General features: G+C 42.6%; 1 protein-coding gene across 5 annotated transcripts in view; it reads right to left on the bottom strand.

The window, feature by feature from the left end:
• The window catches only part of sox6 (SRY-box transcription factor 6), a 139743-nt gene that overhangs the window by 18734 nt on the left and 107511 nt on the right, over positions 1–13498 (bottom strand). For all 5 annotated transcript variants that reach the window (XM_086288115.1, XM_086288140.1, XM_086288134.1 and 2 more), the window contains 3 exons: positions 6931–7080; positions 4733–4910; positions 4361–4548 (listed from right to left, as the gene is read on the bottom strand). In XM_086288115.1, coding sequence (XP_086144241.1) covers positions 4361–4548; positions 4733–4910; positions 6931–7080 — 516 coding nt within the window. The remainder of the gene's footprint in view (positions 1–4360; positions 4549–4732; positions 4911–6930; positions 7081–13498) is intronic.

Genomic DNA, 13498 nt, shown 5'->3' on the forward strand with positions numbered 1-13498 from the left:
TAAGTTGGGCTTAAATCTCCAGCCTTATCAAACCTGTTCAGGTTACCAACAGCAGGATATTACAAACTGCGGCTCTACCAAAACGCCTTTCACATCCAGACAACACATCAAGACTTGTTGGACACTCTGGCCATCATGGTCCTACTGCAACAATACCATAGACTATAAATGGTCCTTTGTAGCCTATTCTTTTCCTCATCCTTTGTTGAATGTGCCTTGTGGTGACTACAGCATCACAGGTCTTAGCCACCAGGGCCAGCAGCATTTCTAATCAACTGTAGCCAGCCAGAAATGCACTATGTTAGATGACAACTGTAGAAAATAATGGAGCCACCATCGCCAAATGACCCTACCAAGATGGACTCTTGATGTCTTTCTGGGGAAGAGGCAGGAGAGCAAAAGATTTGACCTGGGACAGGAGCCCGCAGACACACACACCATGCACAGGCGCATTTTATCCCGAGTCATACATTATTTTTTATTCTTTTGACTGAGCTGAACAATTGGACAAAGCATTAATGTAAGCAATCTTCACAATAGCACTTGCTGGCTACAGCCAGTGTCTGGGAGCGGAGCATAATCTAATTTGGATGGGCAAACCCTTGTATGCCAAGGATTTACATTGCAGCCAAAATGCCTTGGTTTGCAATTTCCAAGACAGCAGTCGAAAAGGAGCAGAAAATTGCTTCCAGGGCTGCAAACCAGACAAGATTATATTCAAAGTCTTTGTGAGGGCTTTGCCTGAATAGAGTCCTGGCATCACACACACACACACACACACACACACACACACACACACACACACACACACACACACACACACACACACGGGGGAACAGTATAACCACTATAACCAATAGGTTAGGAGTCTGGATTTTGTTGGAGCACCAGTGTATGCTCATTTGAATATTTACAGGCTGAGCTTTGGGAAACGGGAAATGGACAATTGTAGTCATCAATACTGAGGAGAGGAGAGTTGTGGGGCAGAAAGGGCAGTTCGATAGGTTAATGCACTGACCTTTCCCCTTTTGATTCCGGTTAGGGACATGTCAGCAGAGGAATATATTTTATCTGACACCTCCAGAACATCACATACTACAGTTTATTGGAACTCAAGCAAAAGAGGTTGATGCTCCTATTTTAGAGATTTGTTTATGCACCACTTGTGAAAAAAACTGCAGATTTAGTCACATGATCAAACAGTATGTAGTACACTGCTTGTGTGTGTGTGCACATAATAGATGAAATGTATAAAATGACTTTTGTCACATAGTCATGAATGACTAAGGCTGAACATTCAATTAACACTCTTTCTTCTTAATAGGAATTCCTCTGCTCATTAACAGGCAGTTTGCAGTTTCCAGACAATTACACTATTGATTGTACACTTGGCCAGTTTTTAAATGTATTGAATTCCACTTGGATTTTTTTTGTCTTTATTTAATGTGGCTAATTACATAAAAACGAAAACTCTTTTATCACTTCGTTATGTAGATGTATGCAGTATATGTCACAATGGGGCGATACAAGCCTACTATTGAAAACTTTTTTGAAATATTTAGCTTTCTACATCTCTCATGTGTTAATTCAGCTTGAACATCTGATATGAATGATTTGAAATGATTGCTCTGTCCTGCTGAGTCAGTGGAAATGTATTAGCAGGCGGTACCTCAGGTCAAAAATGCATCCATGCAACATCTGAGTAAAAACATATACACGCAGATGCTTCTTATGGTTCATATGACCCTGAAAAACAGCATGTCCACTTGAAGCTATGGTGCATTATAGAGGGGAAAAATTCAAATGGTTACAAATGGATTTGGTTGTAGTGTATATGACTGCAGGCATACTGGTGCATTCTAGGTAAAAGCTTCCACTGTGTGAGGAAGAGATGGTAAATAATGGAACAAAGTAATTGCCTCTGCAGACAATAATACCTATAGATAAATATTTTAAAAAGGCAAATTGCAGAAGGGTTGTAAAAGGTTTTATTGTACTGATGGGATATAGTAAAAACAGACAAATAAAAAGACAAGCAGGAAAATCTGCTCCTGTAAAACATGAATATTTCACATGTCCTCAGGTTAAAGCCTTGTATACCGTAGAACAGAGTCTGATCTACACAGTGTTCTCCTAGGTCAATGGCCAGGAAGGGAGAGTGAGAAAGAGAGAGCTAGAGTCATGGTGATAAAGGTTTGGGAGGAATGCATTGTACTGTTCAGATACACTTTATATGAAAAGATGAATTGATCCATCTCTAAGCAGCACTTAGACCCACTCCTCTGCCCGGTCATTACAGTGGGATAAATCAATATTTAATATCCCCCTCTAACAGCCACACTGAATGATCTTAACCTCTCCTTAATCCCATTTATGTTACCTTTCCAGAATCTTCTTCATGTAAGCTCTCACTTTGATAAACTTCCAAACAAGAGACTGGGAGGGGGGTTATTAAAGACCACGCCATATTTATGTCAGGTGAGGTGCTTTCTTAAAATATTAATATTCTGAAACTGACCAAAGTGAAAGCTTTTATCTCGGCTATTCGAACCATTCTAGTCTGCTGGCTTGTTGTATCAGCAAAAGACCCGCTCGGCTTCTCTCTCATTTCACTGCTGAATTACAACTGACTGTTCTTTATTACAGCCAAAGGATGAAGATGATGGGGGCAATTCTTTTAGCTGACTTGATAAAGCCTGCATCTAATTTTACACCATCCTAATAGGACCAGTGTCACTGAAACTAAGAGGTGACAATATCTCACTATGATTTGCGTAGGAGGCAGTCCAAGGGTGTGCTCAGTTAAGGTGCCGTTTAACAGGACTGATATGTCACAAAAAGAGGTGGGTATCATAGTTTTTTCAAAGGCATGCATGGGTCTAAATAGCCACAATACTGCGATCCAACTGTTCTAAATAGTACTTTATTGCCTTTCATACATTCTAGTATTGAATACTATACATTCACTTTGTTACTGCCATAAACAAGTAAGTGCTGAAAAATACAGACAAAAGGTGTTTTGGTGAGGAATGAGTCATTATTTCAAGCAAAAAGAAAGGATCTCTACAATCTCAGATTATTGCTCTAAAACTGGCTGATCACAAGCTGAGTGCAAAGTTGAAAGAAAAGAAAAAAAAACCTTAAACCGACTAAAAAGAAAGTAAAAACATTTTATGCTCTACATACCACACGGACAGTGTAGCTGTAGGTGTGTGCAGTCTGTTGATTAAGCCATTGTTCTGCTCTTTTCTTGTCATGCCAGAATTAACTGCTTGGCTGACCACAGGTTCACCTCAGTTGTGACGCAGGGAGGCGGCTCCTGTGACTGAGGATGACTAAAGGGTACTTGAACACTCGTGCTTGAAGCGTGATGTGTCACAATGTAACTAAAATAATAAAATAAAAGCTCACAAATCTTTTGTGGAAGGCGGCACACCTGTTCGTCTCTTAAATTAAGTCACATCTATTTGAGTTTTTTGTTGGGGAATTACGAGATTGATCAGTTCAGTTAGTTTCTTATCTTTGTTCATGCTTCTGTGCTTCCTCTCCATCGCCTCGATGGGCTGCATCGGTTTATTTGCCTCACTTCAGTAAGAGCATAGTTGATTGCCACCTGCATAGACAGTGATATCTTCCAAACACCAAATTAGACGGAAATCAAAATAGATATTCATTGACTTTTTTACATATACATTGACCTAGTTGAGGCTGTTGGTTGAAAGTGTCAGGTGCTGAAATATTAATGAGCATCGCTCCCAGTTTCTGCCTGCTCCTCACAGCCAACTGGCAACATGGCATCAAGCTGAAGAGAGGAGGACAGCTTTTTTCTTTCCTTGATTGACTCATCGATTGAAGATATTTTTAAAGGGAATCCCTGGGAGTGTGTGCTCCTGGTACAAAGCAACCCCATCCCGTGTCAGGGGACGGAGAGGGCTGCAAGTCGGCTTTAATTGGGCAGAGACTTCAGAGTCTTCTTAACCCACACCGGGCAGTGCCATGGCCTGTCATGGCCCTCACACCAACACCGGCAACGCACAAGCTTCTAAACACGCACACACAAACATATTCATGCTAATTTGAGTAAACATACATGAACACACTAAACTATGCCAGCTGTTATCATTACGACCTCCCTGGACTTGGATTAAAGAAAATGATTAGTCTTAAGAATTAATGCTGTAGCAAAATCGGCATGTTCCACTTTCTTGCATAGTTTCTTTCCTCCGCTACTTGCAGGGAGAGCAAACAGTCTTGTGGTCAGCTACTAACATTTTTTCCTTTTTAGAGAAGTCCTGCAATAGAGAGGACCTGATTCAGGGATTAAAAAAAAAGAGAAAGATGAAATGGAACTTGTTCTAACCTTGTCAGCTCTGCAGTTGTTGAGGCCCACTGAAGTGAGGGCAGACAGCTTTGCCTCCATGCCCTGCTGGTGATGTTGCAGCTGTTCCCTCTGGATCTGCTCCCTCATTTTCCGAGCTTCCTGGATGGCCTTCATCACTGTGTCCTGGTCCCCGAACAACGCGGTAGAGTTTAGGCTGGACAGAATATCTGCATGCACACAGAGCAGAGTGAAATTAGCACGTCATGCTGAAAAAAGAAAAGAAAAACAACCAAAATGCATCCGTACAAACGTTTTCTACTCTGGTCTCTCTGGATGTGAGTGTATAGCGTAGGTGTATGTTTGAACAGAGTAAATCTGTGTTTGTCAAGTGGAAACACTTTGACGTCTTACCCAGAGAAGATCCCCGGCCCAGACCTCCAAGTGGGCTGGGGGTACCCCCCTTGCTCATGAAGCTGTTAGGGCTGCTTTTACTGCCGGGGAACAGATTTTGTGTCGGGGACGTAGGAGACTTGATCAGTTCTGTCGTCTTTGGCCGAGCAGACAGGTTGAGGGGCTGTGTTCCCTCCTCCTACAGCAGAAGAGATAGGAGTATGAAAGAAGACAGATGTTAATGGGTGCCCCCACCTCCTCCGTTTGGAGGAGCTCCGGGTTTCCAGACAGCACAGCTCTCCTCTGTTTCTGGTTAATTACAGAATCCCTATTGTGACCTACACCTCCTCCCTGATTCCTCCCTCATTTTGCTTTTTCCCCTCTCCTCTCTTCTCGTCTTCCCCTCTCCTACCATCCCCTCTCATCCATCCTTTCTTAGGAGCTGCGCCACTGTGAGCTTCCTCACAGTTGCCCAGCGCCTTTGTTCACACTAATTAAAGCAGATTCTGTCTCTCTGTACATCTTCATCTGTTCTCCCTCTCCTCCTCCCTGCTCTCTGTGTCTGCACTCTGGTTCGAAGAATAAATAATGACCAGATAACAGCGGTGCCAATGATCAAAGACAGCTGTTCCATTCATCAGATGTCGACTTACATTATCTACTTCATTAACTTGTTTTCTAATTTCATTCCTCATTTGTGCATACTTGGTTTTATCGTAAGCTTTGATATGCCTATTCCTAAAAAATATGATGTGCAGTGTGGTTCTGAGATGAGGTCAGGGAGCACAGATTTTCTTGATGCTGTATTTTTGTGCTGGTTGTGGCCTTGAAGACCAGTTACTGATATAAGATGACAAATGCATTTTATACAGGACATTTGAGAACAAAAATGCTTTATCTACGGGTACCCGAAGAGGCCAGGTATTTAATAATGACATATTAAAGTACTCGCACTTTTTATGCTCTATGTATAATTTGAATAAAAATATTATTTATACAGTTAAATATTTGATTATGACTAACAAACTGCTCTGTAAGCTAAAACTGGGCAAAAACCATGAAACAATGTGTATATTAGATTCTCTTAAATACAATCAAATGCTGAATGATTGTAAATGGGAATAATTCAAAGATGCCACAAGAAAAATGTCACACCGCTCAAGATAAGTCGCATGGATGTACACATCAGTTTTTAAAATCAGATTAGGGCTCATGCTGTCATTAACAGTATTTTTCAAAGCCCAAGTGTCTCCTTGTCCAAACATATGGCTCTACCATAGACTGCCCCAAGGCCTTGTTATTGCTGTGCCAATAACAGTTTGTCATGCAGTGAAGCTGAAAACAGACAAACAAAACTGAAGGCAATCCGATTCCACTGGACTGTGGATGGGGATGGGATGATGCCAGTATACGTTTGCCATCCATTTATTTATGAATAATTCATGTCATCTGAAGTCCTTAATTTTGGCATAATTGGTAATATTTGGACTAGAATTAGCCTTGTATTAACATTGCCCTACTTGACATCCATATACTTGAGCCAGATTGATGGATATTCCTGGAGGCAGAGGACCTGAATGGGTGTGTGTTTTTGGCTGTGTGTGAGCGCAAGCACACGAACAAAAAGCTGGAGTGCTTTCCTACTATTTGAAGGCATGATTTATGGTTTTTCTCCATTGTGATATTATTAAACTAAACTACTTCAAATGGGCGTATGTTTCTGATTATGGCCTTAATGAGCGGGAATGATGTATGCGGCCTTTCCTTTGCATGGAGGTCTGGTGGAGCCGTGCCATACAGCAGCAGAAAGCACATCCTAGTTTGTTTACAAGGGAAAAAAATTGTCAGTCCTACTCAGTAGTTGTATAGCACCGTGGTAAGAGATTTATTCCATTTTAGTTACAAAAAAAGAAAAGCCTTTTCATTGTGAAAAAGAAAGAAAAAAAAACACGTGTTCCACAAATTACTGGCTTGAAGCTGCCATAGCTATAGCAACCATTTCCACAGAGTTCTGGTTAAGAGAGAGAGGGCCTTGTTAAAGCCCCAGAGATTGATGGTCTGTTAGAGGTTGGGCTCACCAACGGCCGGGTGTAATACTGAAGTACTGAACATTGTAGATGCTAGTTTACTCAGACAACACCAAATAGGCTAGGCTAGGTCAAGTACCACTCAAGGCCTGGGTTGGTGGGTGGGCTGGTTGAAGTAGTCGAGGGTTGTACCTTGACTTGAGTGATGGGGCTGGAGGAACTCTTGTCATTCTTCAGAGATGACGGAGAAATGGGCCCACTAGCCGTGAGTGGCTGGGGGAGTGGAGGCATCTTGGCTCCGGGAGAGACCTGCATGCTGGCAAGCTGGGCAGCATACAGTTGCTGTAGAGAGGTGGAGAAACCCGCAAGGCGTTAACATCCAAATCCAGCAAACATTCAAAGTTTTATATTCTGTCTTTTCCTCTCCCTAGAACTCTCTCTGCTTCTCTGTCTGCCTTCATCTCCCCTCTCTCTTTTACGTCTTTCCTCTCTTTCCATGAGGCTGGCAGAGAACCTCCATCAAAGGTCTTAACTGTATTTCAAAGGCTGAACCCAGAGAGAGACAGCAGTCTTAAAAACCACACAGAGATGGCTTTCATTCAAATACTTGGAGCCCCTATTTTCCACTCATCACAGAGAAAAGTTTGCCGAATGGATGCAAGTGTGTTAGCAAAGATCTCTCGTTTCTCTAGTTCTACACAACTTGCAATTGAAGTTTCTGGTCTGTGTTTTGTCTGTACACAGCAATGTGAGACGGTCCCGTTCCACAACCAACCGCAGTTGAATTGCCATCACAGAAAATGTTAAAAACACACATTATAAAAGATTAGAAATCTTTACAGAGAACACTGATGCAATCACTTTATATTTCTTGGTGTTCATTCAGTAAGGTTTTCAGCTGCTGGTGACATTATTACCCAAGAGCATGGTGCAAATGGCAAAACATTGCCTCAGATAGAGTTGAACTTTGAAGGCTCAATTTAAGAGGTTGATAATGTGGCAAATATTTGAACTGGTGGTTAAATACACTGATATTAGGGATTGGATGCATAAAAACGCAGCGTGAGTCAAATGCATCACATTTTGGAGGGTAATTTATAAGTTATGGCTCGGTATCTTAAAATCAACTTGTCTATTTTTATCTCTTGATTTGATATCAAAATTTATAATATTTAACTGTAAATCAAATGATCATTTTCGTGCCTTTTCTGTGTGTCTGCAGATCCAGCACTCCCACTGGAGGCTTCTTTCAGTTGGAGGTGTGTTTTAATTGGCCACCAGGTAAGTGATGAAATTGGGTTTTGTCTCCTGCTGCAAATGGCAGGGGTCTGTAAAATAGAGCTACTGTCTGAGAAAATGTGTTACTCCACGTAGCCTTAGCCCTCACTTCATCAGACAAATAGCAGCCCTTAACTCCCCTGCTGCCTTGCTATCCTCAGACTAGCTAAACCTTATGGTTTGTTGTGTTATGCAGTCAGACGGTGCTGTCAGAGAGAATCTAATTTCGCTTCCACTGGCCAATCAACAAACCTTGTCTCATTTCCTGGTTTGCTTGGCCGAACACAGAACACATTTGTCTGGATGAGAAAAGGCAACCCGGCCCTGTTGTCCTCACCTTTGGCAGTTTAAATGAAGACTTAGACCAAATAAAGCACTTTATGTCCATGCACATATCTGCAGATATAAACACATATGTGCTCCTGTAAGAAACTTTATCGCTGCCACATAAGCGGCAGTACAAAAGGTCCATTCTTCCAGGGGACCTAGGGATAACAACAGCACATGGGCAGCGGAAATGACAGACTGATTATGTTCCCACAATGATAGCACTGCCTCCACCTTCCCTCACAAACAGTCTTTTGTCTCGGAAAGGATCGGACACAGGAGTGGGCCTAACTCTATTTTCTTCTCATCTGAGCTAGACTTAGTTAATGTCACTGTTAAGGGCACTCTTTGTGTCGGCGTATGTGTATCTGTGTGAGGTGAGGTGAGGTGAGATGGATGGTGGGGTTAGCGACAGAGAGAGAAAGAAATAGTGGACAGAAAGAACATATTCTCAATTCACTGCCTATCACTCTAGGCTACATGCAAGCCTAAGTCGAAGAGTCTGTTGGACAGATGTTTGCTAACAGGCCTGTCGATGGGCATGCCCCTGACCTTGTGTGGGAAGAATTTTATTGTCCCGGAAAAAGAACATAATTAGACTTTGCCTCAAATTGCACACAGTCAGGATGCTAGTACTGATTAGCAGGTCAATGCCACAGGGTGAGAAGCAACGGCTACTCTTAAGCCCGAGCAGGAACCCTCCATGAACCAAAGAACAATAAATACAATCAAGGGGAAAGTCAAATCTGTTAAGTTGCTATACAGTGTACAAGAAGAAACTGGAAAAATGTCAGTGTTCAGTGAGTATTTTTCAGTATTAAGTCTGGTAGGGTTTATAGATGTTTTTGGCTTTGTATTTCAATTGGAGACAACAATCACTCCGGTGTCAGAAAGTTGACGTATCCTGCCAAAGCTGGTCTCCCTGAGCTGAACACATCTGCCCGTTTCCCTCAGTTGACGCTCTCACATCTAATAACCCCTTCTTCATAACTGCTTGCCAGGTGGCGTAGAGAGAGGTTCATGGTAATGAGGGTCAAGCTGAAAGTCAGTGTTCCAACACTGGAGTACAGAAGGAGCAGTCAAACCTTTTAAAAATATCAGGACCCTCAATATTCTTAACACTTTTTATTTCCATGAAAAACAAGCAGCACGCTGAGCTACAGTTTGCAAATGTAAACATCAAAATGAATATGTTAGCTAATGGGATTACAATCAGGGGTTTTTAGGAACTGGCAAGAGATAAATATTCTATTTTATGTTCTCTATGAAAAACATGCCAGTCCCATTAAAAGTGTACATGTATGGCAATCACAATACAAAATAATATAAAAGGTAAAACAAAAACAGGACATATAAATCAGAAGGCAAACACATAACCTAATATCCTTCGTCTGACCCCATCATTCCTCATTTCCCAGTAGAGCAGAGCAGATCTCAGCAAGCATAGATTCAAAGTGAGCACAACACGCCCTAGGTCAGCTTGTTAGCCTCTGGTAATTAAAAACGAGCCCTCTGGAGGCAGCAGAGGTTAAACGGGGAGGTTCACTTTTCTGCCTGTGACATTAAACTGAGATTACACACTCTGCTGATGATGTTAGACATCTCAAAAGTATGATATGCAATCAGGGCGGGCAGCCCTGTATTTGTTTAGTGAAATAACAAAGCTGATAGCTCAGTACACAATATAATCAATTATGGAGTGAATGTTTTTCCTGCTGGAAACACAGGAGTGTAAGCCTTGTCTTTTAACGAGAAATTGATGAAAAACAAATGTGCGTCTTTCTTTTTTCTTTTTTTAAAGAAAGACATGAGTTGTAGCGTGGCAATATGTGGTGGAAAATATAGTGGCAGATATTTGTCAGATTCTTTGCTGCCAGCAATGACGGTGCATTGCACATTTCCAACTGTGGCTTTTGAATATATTAAATAGGGAAACTGCTTTTAAGCCATTGCAATTTTATATACCAACATCTTCTTTTACATTGTCTAAACACTGTCTAATAGCCACGGTTTCCTAAACACACTCTCATCTCTTTGTGTGCGAGTGCGTCTCTATGTCAATGTCTCATTCACCTCTGTCTGGCCTGGGCACTGAGCACTGGACTGGATATGAGGGCATTAACTGTGCTTCAGTGCACCACACCATTTAAAAGGCAGCACAGCGCCAGCCCAGTTTGCCACAAGGCTTGTACAGGCTCATTGCCCAGGGCGACCATGCAGCCTTGACCCAGGCTAAGCCCAGATGTCAAGAGTGGAGGAAGGCGTCCTGGTGCACTGTGCCGATGCTTTCCAGTATGGCTCAACATCTGTCTCATCTGCTGGCACCCAACCTGCTCTGCTCTCACCCCTCCTTCCCTCCCACTGCCTTTCTCGGATTCTCTATCACACAACTACTGAGTAGACAGTCCAGTCCTTCTCTCAGTTTCTAACTTGTATATATGCACACAATCGCAGACTGTCTTGTGTAGGCGTGAGTGTGGATACTCCAGGCCCAGGGGCCCCAGAGCCAACCCTCCCATTCACTGCTGCTCACTGCATTATCAACTCTATCTGTCCATCTGTCCCTCTGTTCACCACTGCCTCCATCCAGCTGCTCACCTAGCCTTCCTATTAGCCAGCCTTCCACACACACTCCAGCATTGCTGCACTGCTCTGGGTTACCTTCAAAGACCAAGCTCCTTTGCTCATAAACACAAAAACAGCTGCTCTCTACAGTATGTCTGTTCTCTACCCCCTCTCCTCCTCTCTCCCTCTCTTTCAAAGTCAAAAGTGCTTCACTTGTTAATGATAGAAGCCATTTCTTCACATCTGTACTACACAGGCATTTACATCCAAACAAAAGATAATGCGGGGTTTGCTGCTCTCCCACTTTCTTCCTGTTTGTACCTGATTGTGTAACACTCTTTCTTATCGCACCAGTCATCTAAGCCTGTGAGTACTCCTTTAGATGTGTCTGTCGGCTCGAGATCTGGTCCGGGTTGTTGCTAAGCATATGGGCTTCTTTTCATCTTTACAGTGGGAGCATGAGCTGAGGCTGGGCCCAGGTTTATCGTGGCCCTGGAGAGATGCCGTTGCAAATGCGGCAAAAGTCTTATTTCTAGCAGCTCCGCTTCCTTTAATGTAAAGCATGAGGATGTCATGCGCCAGGACAATTCATAGGGGAAAAAAAGCCAAGAGAAACACAAAAAATAGCATGGGGTAATTGAAAGAGAAATACTTAAACTAAGACACTTTGTGGTGGTTTAAGAGGTTTAAGAATGAGACAGCAGGAGAGAGAAAATGGACCTTTGACTGAGTAAACGCAGAGGGTTTCTTTTTTATTTTGTCCAGCGGTGACACTACATACAGAGAACCCAGATGTTTTGTCTTCTACAGTAATGCTTTCTGTAAAACGGCTTGAACTCCAAAGTCTGCTTCCAGTGGTAAAAACAGGGCTTTCTCGAAGGTTTTTCAACTGTTCAGCGGTTCATGAAGACGGGCGATATGCATTAGGGTCACATTTTCCTTAAGTAAATAGTTTTTTTCAGTTGGCAAGGAATAATGTACAAACAGCAAATTAAATGCTATCCCAAATAGAAAATTCTTTTGTGGAATTAGGGAAATTCCCTTCTTGTATCTTCACTCAATTGAATATAGTAGGTGTCCGGAGAGATTGGGTTACAATCTCAGCACAATTTCCTCTGTTAGGTGAGACATGTCAGTTGTAATCAGTGAGGGACAGGCAGGGATGGAGCCATTGTTTCCTGCTGGTCCTAGGCTCATCCCGCCTCTGTGTGGGCACTAATGAAGAGGGGCATGTCGCGCTGGGATAGTTTACCCGTCTCCTCTCCTGTGAGTTGCGGACCAGAGCCAATCTGTCAGGAAAACATTGAGTGAAATTGCCCTGTGGTACAGCAATGCCTGGTGACAGCCACTTGCAGACTGCCAGCCACCAGAGTGATGCTACCACCCTGTATTGACAAGCAAATTACAGTCTCCCAACACTCAAACGCATCCTGCAAGATTCATTTACATCCATCAGCTCGAAGCCTTTGTTACCTTGTTGGGTTTTCTTCTCTTGGCGAGAAAGGGCGGGGAATGGGGGAGGATCCCAGACTGTTATGACAGAGAAGATTGTGAAGAGGCTTCGTGGCCAACATTAAGACTGACGGAGCGGCTAGCCTCTTTGGCTGGATGGCTGATCACATTACCTCTGCAGCATTGTGGGAATTAATTCTACCAATAAGATAATTTTTTAAGGTTCATATATTGCACAGTCGAAATCGAGTAAATTGGTGAAAATTATACCTTGCCATTCAGCTGACAGGAAGAGATATTTTAATTGAGGGGGGCAGCCTATTCAACCATATGTGTGTGGGATGTTGTATCTGCGTGTGTTCATGTGACCGCGTGCACAAGGAAGATAAACAATAGGTTTGGGGGTGGGAACTAGAACATTTCAGGACAGTTTAATGAAGTTAATGGAGAATTGCGCTGGATGATTTATAAACTTTCAAAAATATCAAGTGGCGCTGGTATTAAGATGGCATTCATTTCAAGAGAAAGTGTGTTTCCTTTCTACACATTGGTCCCTTCTGTCACAAACAGGCATTTATTTAAGGACACTTTTCAGTAGTTTAATTTCGATGAAGGAAGTTGCTGGTGGTATTATTGGTTTGAAAAGAGAGGAAACAACTCCAACTTAATTCCATGACTGGGTTGAGATGATGGTTTTAATCATACCAGGCTCCCAGCGCTTTGTAGAGGAAGTGGTGGCAGTCACATGGTTTGTTGATCCCAGCTATGCAGAAAAGGGCATGTTTGATTAGCCTTACTGTTTTAAGGGGAATCTCTATGCAGGGTAAATAGCAGCCAGCAGGCGGAATATGTGACAGGCTGACAGACTTCAATTAATGGAAAATGCACCTCTTTTTGTTTACTGTGTTCTGTAAAGGTCAGCCAAGTCATGGTCTTGGAGGCACTGTTTTTGCCCATTCCCAGGGTTAGATACATAGTCAGAATTAATGACTCTAGACCCGTCTCCCGTTCTTACCCCAACCTTCAGATATACGACTGTTTCATCTGACCTCATACACCCCTATAAATAGGCTGAGTATGCCTGTCTGAACTGACACTCCTTTCCAATAAACTTCACTATGACACACAAAGCCACGCA

This window comes from Aulonocara sp. 'chitande type north' Nkhata Bay, linkage group LG1, assembly GCF_057382095.1.
Source record: "Aulonocara sp. 'chitande type north' Nkhata Bay isolate Kocher_YH1m ecotype deep benthic linkage group LG1, A_spYH_male_GT1.1, whole genome shotgun sequence".
In the NCBI taxonomy this organism is placed as follows: Eukaryota; Metazoa; Chordata; class Actinopteri; order Cichliformes; family Cichlidae; genus Aulonocara; species Aulonocara sp. 'chitande type north' Nkhata Bay.